At 39.8% G+C, this 9,092-nt stretch overlaps 1 protein-coding gene across 1 annotated transcript in view; it reads left to right on the top strand.

Annotated features, from left to right (window-relative positions):
- Positions 1 to 1,049: 1,049 nt before the first annotated feature.
- The window catches only part of DESI2 (desumoylating isopeptidase 2), a 15,318-nt gene continuing 7,275 nt past the window's right edge, over positions 1,050 to 9,092 (top strand). The window contains exons 1-4 of the mRNA XM_019527405.1: positions 1,050 to 1,152; positions 3,897 to 3,990; positions 5,268 to 5,409; positions 7,449 to 9,033. Coding sequence (XP_019382950.1) covers positions 1,086 to 1,152; positions 3,897 to 3,990; positions 5,268 to 5,409; positions 7,449 to 7,682 — 537 coding nt within the window. The 5' untranslated portion in view covers positions 1,050 to 1,085 and the 3' untranslated portion in view covers positions 7,683 to 9,033. The remainder of the gene's footprint in view (positions 1,153 to 3,896; positions 3,991 to 5,267; positions 5,410 to 7,448; positions 9,034 to 9,092) is intronic.

Raw genomic sequence — 9,092 nt, 5'->3', positions numbered from 1 at the left:
TGAAAACTCCTGAGAGATTTTGATGGGTTTTGTTGTGGATGAGAGTTTTTGAGGACAACAAAATATTTCGTTATCTTAATTTTAAAGAGTTTTCATTACCAACCAAACTGTATAACCCCTTTCAAGATGTTTTATCTGATAGCTGGGGATTTTTTGAGTGGTTAATCGTATTTCAAGGAGAATCTTAAATCAGCTTTTTAGTGGCTGCTTCAAGAATTAGGAGCTGATAAGAGAAAGTAGGAATTTTGATTTGTCCTTTTAGCTTTAAAAAGAATGAGGCCCTTAAGCAGCAGGAGGGAAAAGGATCCATTTAATCCAAGGAAACATCATTTTTCTTTTTAATGATTTTCTATACTTAAATTTTTCTTTTTGTTTTATAGGCTAACCTACTGAAGGAGTTTATAAAGCCCCCTAATGTATAACGTAAGAAAATACGTTCTGACGTGAAGTGGTAACAGTGGTATATGTTCTGCACACCAAGTGGCCTACAGCTTAACATCCTTGGCTCATATTTTGACTGATGCTGGGAGCTCAAAGGCAAAGTATACTTTGTCTGTCCTAGACTCAAGACATCTCTTGAGCCATAAGTGTCTCTTGTTTGACTATTTCCAGCATTAAGCAAAAATGTGCAGCTGTTGCAGCTGATGAGGTGACTGTATACATAGTACAACTATATTCTTTCTAATGCTCTTTATTTGGCACATTAGAAACATGAAATATGAAAACATGATATACACTAGCTTGGGCAAAACAGCTGCAGTAGATTCCAATGTGTATTCCAGTTGATGAAAATTTTAGTCAACCTGCAGTGTAGCAACCAACGAAAAGGTATATACATTGACATAATTTGATTGCTTCCAAACATGAGAGAGAAATATAAAATAGGCTTCACTGCATATGCATATCTTTATCACCTGGTATGCTTTATATGTTTCCTGGTATGCTCTATAGTTTCCTTTCAAAAGATGATGTAGTGTTACTAAATTATTAACTGTTACACATCAGTGTTTTGGACAGAATCCATTTTGTTACCAAAGCTTTTTCTGGAAACTCACTGTAGTTGTCTTTCTTTTTTTCAGTATTGGATGAATGAATATACCTCTTCCCTTGGCATTGGAGTCTTCCATTCAGGGATAGAGGTGTATGGTAGAGGTATGTATGTGTAGGAAACTTAGATATACTCTTTGTCTTAATTATTCTTTATCTCTACTGAAAAGCATTCTTCATGTATGTCATCAACGGGAGGGGAAATTCTGTCTGCCTCTTGTTTACCATTTTTATGTTCTTACCCTGAATCAGACCTTGAATGTCAGTCATATCAATATAATCACCTCAGTCAGCTTTGGTAGTTGCTATTTGGGTTTCTATATATTGCTTCTTGTTGAGGCTAGTACAGTCATACATTTCCTTAAGTCTTCCACCAGCATTAGACATTTTTCACATTTAGTGTGAATGGTAGAATATCACTTCTGTTCAAGATCACCTAAGATTACAGGCAAGAATATGTTAGGAATTGAAATGTGTGCATCAGTTTCTAATGGTGCTCTCTTTTTTGGATCCCAGTTAATAGGTTTGTATTTGATAATATAACCTTTAAAAAGATGCTTTGCTTTCTGCATAATTACATTTACAAAAATGTCCAAATTCCCTCTCTTTTGAAGACGGCACCTAAAGATTTTTGCTAAACAGGGAATAGTCCAAGGTGATGCATCTCCTTAAAAGAATCAAGCTGGTGTGCTTTTAAAAGTAACCCCTAAAAAGATTTTACTTTAATCTTCTCCTACTACATTAAAACAGCTTTGGAATAGATGTATAATTTCCAGTACATATTGTCCAAAGTAAAATGATAGATGTTACTAGGGTGTGGACACATGACCACCTCAGGAGTGTTAAAATTAGAGCAGTGCATTTGAATAATTCTCAGCTTGTTCACACACAACAATTAGAACTTGCCAGCTGCTGCCCTATTGAAAGATTCCCCTGAAGGGGCTCCAAGAGTTTGTGTCCTTGCCCTTAGCGAAACTTTCATTTTTGATAGTTTTGGGTAATCCAATTAAAATTTTGAATAACACATGAAAAATTAATTACCATACAAGTTTGAAGAGTTGATGGAAGATATAATACTGTATTTACTCATATCTAAGAAATGGATCCTGCCCCCCCCACCCCACCCCAAAGTAAGTGTGGGGCTTACCTTGGATTTGAGTGCTGGCCCAGGCCAGGCAACAGCTCAGTTCCAGCTTTGGCCTTGGGTTCAGCGCTGAAGCCAGAGCTGAATCCAATACCTGCCCTGAGCCAAAATGGCTTGCTTGGGAGGGGAGGGAGCTCGCAGCTGGGGGAGCATGGGGGAGACCTGGAGAGAGGGGGAAAATGGGGGTGATCCAGGTATGCGGCTTGGGGACTGTCAGGTAGATCATGCAGCCTGCCTCCCTCCCCTTACCTTCTGCTCTGGCTCTGGTCCCTCCAGCTCTGATCTGGCCCAGCCTGTCTGCGAGCTTCTGCCGCTTCTCCCTGGTCAGGCTGGGCTGGCCTGGGGCTCGGCCAGGGCTATCACTGCTGCTGACTGACCTGGAGGCAGAGCAGAGCTGCAGCAGAAAGTAAGCAGCTGGGGGAAAATGGAGGGGGGGGCAGTCAGGTACAGTAGGGCAGGTAGCAGGGGAGAGGCACAGAGGAGCAGGTGGCAGGTGCCCTGGGTGGGGGAGGGAGGTACAGACACAAAAGAACAAGGGGCAGGGGCTCTGGCCCCTCACCCCCACCCTCTCACTCCTGGGGGTGGGGGACGAATTTAAGACTACCTTCCACTAATTAGATTCTGTATATTGAAAATTGTAACACAGTTATAATTTTCCATGTATACAATCTCTAATTATTTGGGGTTATCTTAAATTTGAAGTTATCTTGGATTTGGGTAAATATGGTACTTATTACAACTTACTGCCCTAGTCTAGACACACCCCACGTTACTAAAAAATTATCCTGGTTAGATACATGGCTACCCATAATCTTGCATACAGAGCAGCATCACAAAGTATGTTTTCAGGAGTAAGCCCTAAAATGAATTCAAAGAGTGTTGTTTGTAAGTTAGTTTTTTAAATTGCTCATCAAGACATTATGCCTGTCCTGGACAGACCCAAGTCTTGTTTAACATGTGTTAGCTGGTTGTAGTCAGCCCTAGGCTAGGATGCAATATGAGTTTGCGTGGTTTTTATTTCCCCCACAGCATAATGCAAAGCTTTATGTAGTGGGTGTGGCATGCATACTCATCTCAAAGATACAAAAGGGAGTTTCATGTAAAGATGTGGAATCTTGAAGTGTGTGGTTGTTGTTTGCCTTAATTATCTATGTTCATGCCAGCAGATAATATGTTCAGCCTTTGGATTTGTTTGGGGTTTTTTTAAGCATAGAAAAAGGAAATTAAATATTATAGTAAGACAAAGAAACAAAGCCCACAAATAAAGAATTTCAAAAGCCTTGCCTGCTACAGTAATACCAAATGCCACATGACTTCTTTTGTATACGTTGCATATTAAAGCATGGATCATTTGAGTCCTCAGTTCTGCACATACTTAAAATTGAAGCATTTGTACCAGCATTGATGAGGTTGGGAAATAAATCATAACTTCTGCATGTCATGTTTTGTATAGTGATACAAGTTTAATATGAGCAAATTAATATTGATGTAGAAAGCTTGTTTTGTGGAAGTTCTCATTTTCTTTCCTTAGTCAAAATTGTCTACTTAAGCATTCACTGATAGCACTTTGTTTTAGTTCTTACAGTAGAATGTGTGGTTCCCCACTTACGATCCTAATGGCAAGTGGAAATTAACCATTGATTAGTTTAACACTACACATCTGGACTTGTGCTGCTATTATTAAATCCTGTATTTTCTCTTTCAGAATTTGCTTACGGTGGTCATCCTTACCCTTTTTCTGGCATATTTGAAATTTCTCCAGGAAATGCTGCCGAACTAGGAGAAACATTTAAATTTAAGTAAGGAAGATACTGCCCTCATGATTTTGACTAATATACTTTGTCTTGTACTAACTCTTAAGGTTTAGATAGATATAATAAAACCCCTGGATTTCGAACCATCTGGATTGTTCTCAACTTCCATCAGGGTCATGGAAAACAAGTAGGGAGGAAAGTTGCAAGACTCTGGGGAAAAAAATACAGTCTCCTTGTCATACACCCAAACTCTTTAAGGTTAAATATCCTGTTAGCCTCTCAAAACATACAATTAAATATACTAATTTTTGTTATCCATCAATACCTTTTCCCTTTCAGAGTAAATGTAAGGAAATTGTGAATAACTTTTACTTTGAATAAATGGTCACCAAGCTGAAAAGTTGAGAAATGCTACCCTTAGGGGCTTCTTGCATTTCTTCTTGATTGCTCTGTGTTCTTTCTCCAACACAACGCCTTTTTACTATATCTGAGCTGTCTCCTAGGAGACATATTGGCGTCAAAAAGTGCATCCACCCCCCAAAAAAGCTGAGTGGCAAAGACTGCAGTTCCACTTGATGAAGTAAGTTAGAGGATAATTGTGTGTGGAAGATGTAAGACTAGAACTTGCATGGGTGGGTTAGAAAGAGAGAGAAGAAGATAAAGAGAATAGAGGGGAAACCACACCAAACTTTAATGATGCAGAGTGTCTTAGTACACATAAGCAATAGGAGAAGAGTAGCTTCTCTGTGTCATAGATCATTCGTGCCTAACCTTTTTGCCGTGCAAGCCAGATGGACAGTGCCAGGTCCATCCAGAAGCCGGATCCAGCCAGTAGGCTTGACGGGCCTGGCAGGGGCCCCATCTAGCCACAGAGGGCTGGGTGGAGGGTATGCAGCCTGATCCTGATTTGCCTCCTGGTGAGGGGGAGCAGGGAGTGGCCTGACCCTGATCCAGATGGGGGAGAGGGTAGCCTGGCCCCAATCAGGATACACTGCAGCGGGCGGGGAGGGCAAAACACAGATTATTCCAGCCCTAACCCCAATGCAGACTTGAAGGGCTAGGGGACAGGGGGAGCAGCCTAGCCCTAACTGGATGCTTGGGGAGCAGGCATGATGCTGATCCTGCTATGTGGCAGTGGCCCAAGCTTGGCTGGATCCAGCCACGCAGTGCTTCCACTACTCTCCTAGTACCAAATTTTCCAACCCGTGGGGAACCCTGCAGGCCAGACGCCATGGATCTGTGGGCTGGATTTGGCCCATGGGCTGGAGGTTGAGCACCTGCCATAAGAATTGTCATCTTCTGATATCTTCGTTTGTTTTTAGAGAAGCAGTAGTTCTAGGCAGTACCGACTTCATGGAAGATGACATAGAAAAAATTGTGGATGAGCTTGGGAAAGAATTTAAAGGAAATGCCTACCATTTAATGCACAAAAACTGCAATCACTTTTCTTCAGCTTTATCTGAGGTAAACAAATGCGGACTTTAGTTTTTCTGTAAAACTGAATAGATGGACACCATTTTCTTGTCCTGCCGATTGTGTATATTTTATTTTTCACTTCATATTTTTCTGATACTTTAAGTAAATGCATTGCTTAGCGATTAGGGTTGTATCCAAAATTAGACTTTGGTGACCAACAGAACTCTAAACTAATGCTGTTAACATACTCCCCACATGGCTCTTTCCTTCTTAAAAGTAAGACAAAGCTCCTGTGGTGGAGACTGCATGCAACTTTATGACTGTTATGCAACTTTACAACAGATGTTGGGGTGCTGTGCTTTAATTTAAATAGTGTCACAGTTTACTAGTAATCTCTGTTCCAGAATAACGAGCTGTTTGGAATTTACTTGTACAAATGATCTTGAATCTAATTCTGTAATATCAGTTGGCCATTTGTAAGCAAGACCTAAGCCATTACCCTCTCTATGGCAGTCTTCTTACTTTAAACAGCTTTTGTAAATCCACTTCAATAGAGTAGTTTCTTGTTTCCCTCCCCCCACGCTGTACATATAAGCACAATTGTTGCACAGAGACCAGAGCTGGGACCGTTTCTGGAATCTTACTCTAAAATAATTTGTTTCCACTGTTTCATAGTGCCTTTTAATGATATTTAAATCAACACTTAAATATTTTACTTCTAATAAAAAGCTATCTTCAAAAAAGAGTATTTGTTCATTGTGAACCTTCATGGAACTTTTTATTCCTGACTTCATTTTTTAAAAAGTGGGGGAGGGAGTCAGGGGAAGAAACAGGAATTCTGCCATTTACTTCCAAAGGCCAAGAATACTTTACATTTCTCTTAAGTGATGATAATATTTCTTTTGCATTCTTGTCCCAGTCAGTGCTGTGAATAAGGCAGATACTTAATAGAAATCAGGATTTAATTGCTGAGAATATACTGCTAGTTAGTTAACAGTGTAAATGAAGACAAATCTCCTGATAGCAATTAACTTCCTTCTGATTTTACATTAAACTAAGTAAAACTAGAATTGGACAGTCAAGACAATGTGCAGTGAGTAAAACAGGAGGCCGTCATTGAAAGCCAAAGTAAAAATTAAATTTACAATAAAATGCATATTCAGTGTAACATAGGTGGCAGCAGCCATGTGCTTTCTCATGAAATCCTACCATTCACACTAAATATGGAAGATGTACAATTTTTTTTAATGTATTAGAACATTTAGGCATCTGCCTCTTGTACTGTGAAGTATTTAGTCTGCAGTGAATGAAGCAATGCATGATCATGGCTTTAAATGATAGGATGATCACTCTGCCCAGCTGCATTTGTTCTCCAGTATTTTGTTTGGTGAACTCAGCATGGTTTTATGTATTGTCTACTTAAAGTGAGCTTTTTCTCCTTCAGTTTCTGCTTTAAAGCTATAGCTGCTCGTGAGGAATTGTGTATACCATCTTGTCATTTTAGTGCTTTTTTATCTGGGAGCCCCTCCCTCTTTTTGTCTTTGGGTCGATTGGGTGATGGTTGGTATTGTCTGCAAGGTTGGACAAGCATTCAAACAAACTCTTAACTGCTTTCTTTCTAAGCAATATACAAGCCTCAGGAACATTATTGTCATTAATAGTTGTCTTAAAACACTTTTATTTTCTTTAACATTTAGTTTTGTTGACCATGGCATAAACCAGGGGTCAGCAGTTCATGGTCTGGGAAGCCAAAGTGTTGGCAATGGGGGACTTTGCCTGTGCCACACCTCAGTAAGGTGGGAAGGATTTGGCAGCAGGGGGTTTTGCCCATGCCATGCTACAGCTGGGTAGTAGTGGCAGATATGCCGGAGACATGGTAGATGTGGCCAGGTCCTAGTGTTAGCTTGCTTTGTACCTGAGCAGAGTCATTCTAGCCCACCACCAGAAAGTGCTGCCGACCGCTGGCTAAGCCATTAGCATGCTGTAATTAGGATATTCCAGATTTCAGTTTTCTGTATAGCAGTCTGTCTACTTCAGTTGGTTAGTGATTAATTTATAATGTGAAAACCAATATTATTTCTTCCCAGATTTTATGTGGGAAAGAGATTCCACGGTGGGTGAATCGCCTTGCCTACTTCAGCTCTTGTATACCATTTCTCCAAAGCTGCCTGCCGAAGGAATGGCTGACTCCTGCAGCACTGCAATCTAGTGTAAGCCAGGAGCTGGAGGATGATCTGGAGGAAGCAGAGGATGCAGCAGCATCAGCTGTCCTGTCAAGCTCAGCATCTGGGTCTAGAACTGGACGTCATGCCAGACCATAAATCTTTCCTCGAAGTAACAGATGGGTCAAAACATTTGTTTTAATATCTCCAGCACCTGACGTCGTTACAGAACATCAGAGAGCTGATTCTGAACATTCCTTTTGTATGCAAAAAAGGCTCTCTCCAATTCTTGTTATTTCAGCTCAGGATTATATATGCAGTGAAACGAATCGCTGGGAGAAAGGGGAAGGATCTTGTGTGAAGCCACCCTTTTCATTTTCACCTAGTTGGCAAAACTTGGATTTACATAGCAGATCTTATATAAAACAAAACTTAAGTTATTTGTTTACAGTATTGTGTACTGCTGTTTACAAGTCCTGTATGGACTCCTGCCACCATGAAAGAAGAGAAATTCAGAGCTCAGTTCATCCCTGGTGCAACCCAAATCCAAAGCAGTGGAGTCATGCTGGGGATAAATTTTGCCCGAAGTCTTCATGATTTAGGCAGGCAAACTTTCAACTTCTGATGGTTGCCAGAAATTGCTGAACACTATGTCTGTGAACAGGGTACTATATACTTAAAGGGGCTAAGATAAAGAGATAGAATGTAGGCTATAGGGAGACTGGCTTTATGAGTAACTGAGATGTTACTTAAAGTATGACCTCTATGTTAACTAAATTGTAGGTTTTTGCACATATGGAAGGAAGTTTATATTTCATTACGTGATGCATTTACCCCTGCACACTCATTTCTTAGTTTTAATAGATGCTACACCACCTTCCTCCATTAAATCTTGTTTGAAGCAGGCATATAGAAAGTCATTTTGACTGTCACCCATTTGAACAAAATCATTAAATTGCACTGCTTAGTTTATTTAACTTTATTTCAATTAAATAAGTTGATACTTTGAGTTGCTTTATAGATTCCCTTTCTTTCATTCATGTACCACAGAAACAATGTAATACAAGACCTGGTTAGGGGTTGGGAAAGGCAATACTCCTTGTATTCACAGTTCTGCTTGAGCTTTTTGTAATAATCCCTACCTCCTAAAAACAAAATGCAGATTCTTGTACAACTGCAAAAATATTAGAGAATATTTGCTTTTCTGTATCTCCATCTATGGCATTAACTTTTTTGTCAAATGCAGTGAAAGCAAGAAACATGAAGGTTACATATGCACGTCCATATTTACACAGCAGAACCCTACACATCTACAAATTATCATTATGCTTCTCAGGCTAGCAGATCCAAGATTTCATTATTTTGGAAAATATGACAGTTTGGTGGTACATGATTATAATTGGAGAATAATATGAAATGCCTTACTCTTGTACAGTTCACCTACAGGTTTTTTAGAATTAAATAGTAACTTTACAACGGCTCTTCTAGTCATCTATACAGATGTGGTAAGGTTCTGCTGTGCCTATAAAACCATAATAGCACAAACCCGGGAGCGAGCTTCTGATTTTT

Source organism: Gavialis gangeticus, unplaced genomic scaffold (assembly GCF_001723915.1).
Source record: "Gavialis gangeticus isolate Ggan-Ray unplaced genomic scaffold, GavGan_comp1, whole genome shotgun sequence".
Taxonomy (NCBI): Eukaryota; Metazoa; Chordata; order Crocodylia; family Gavialidae; genus Gavialis; species Gavialis gangeticus.
Note: the sequence above shows the minus strand (reverse complement) of the source record. Positions and strands in the feature narration are given on the sequence as shown.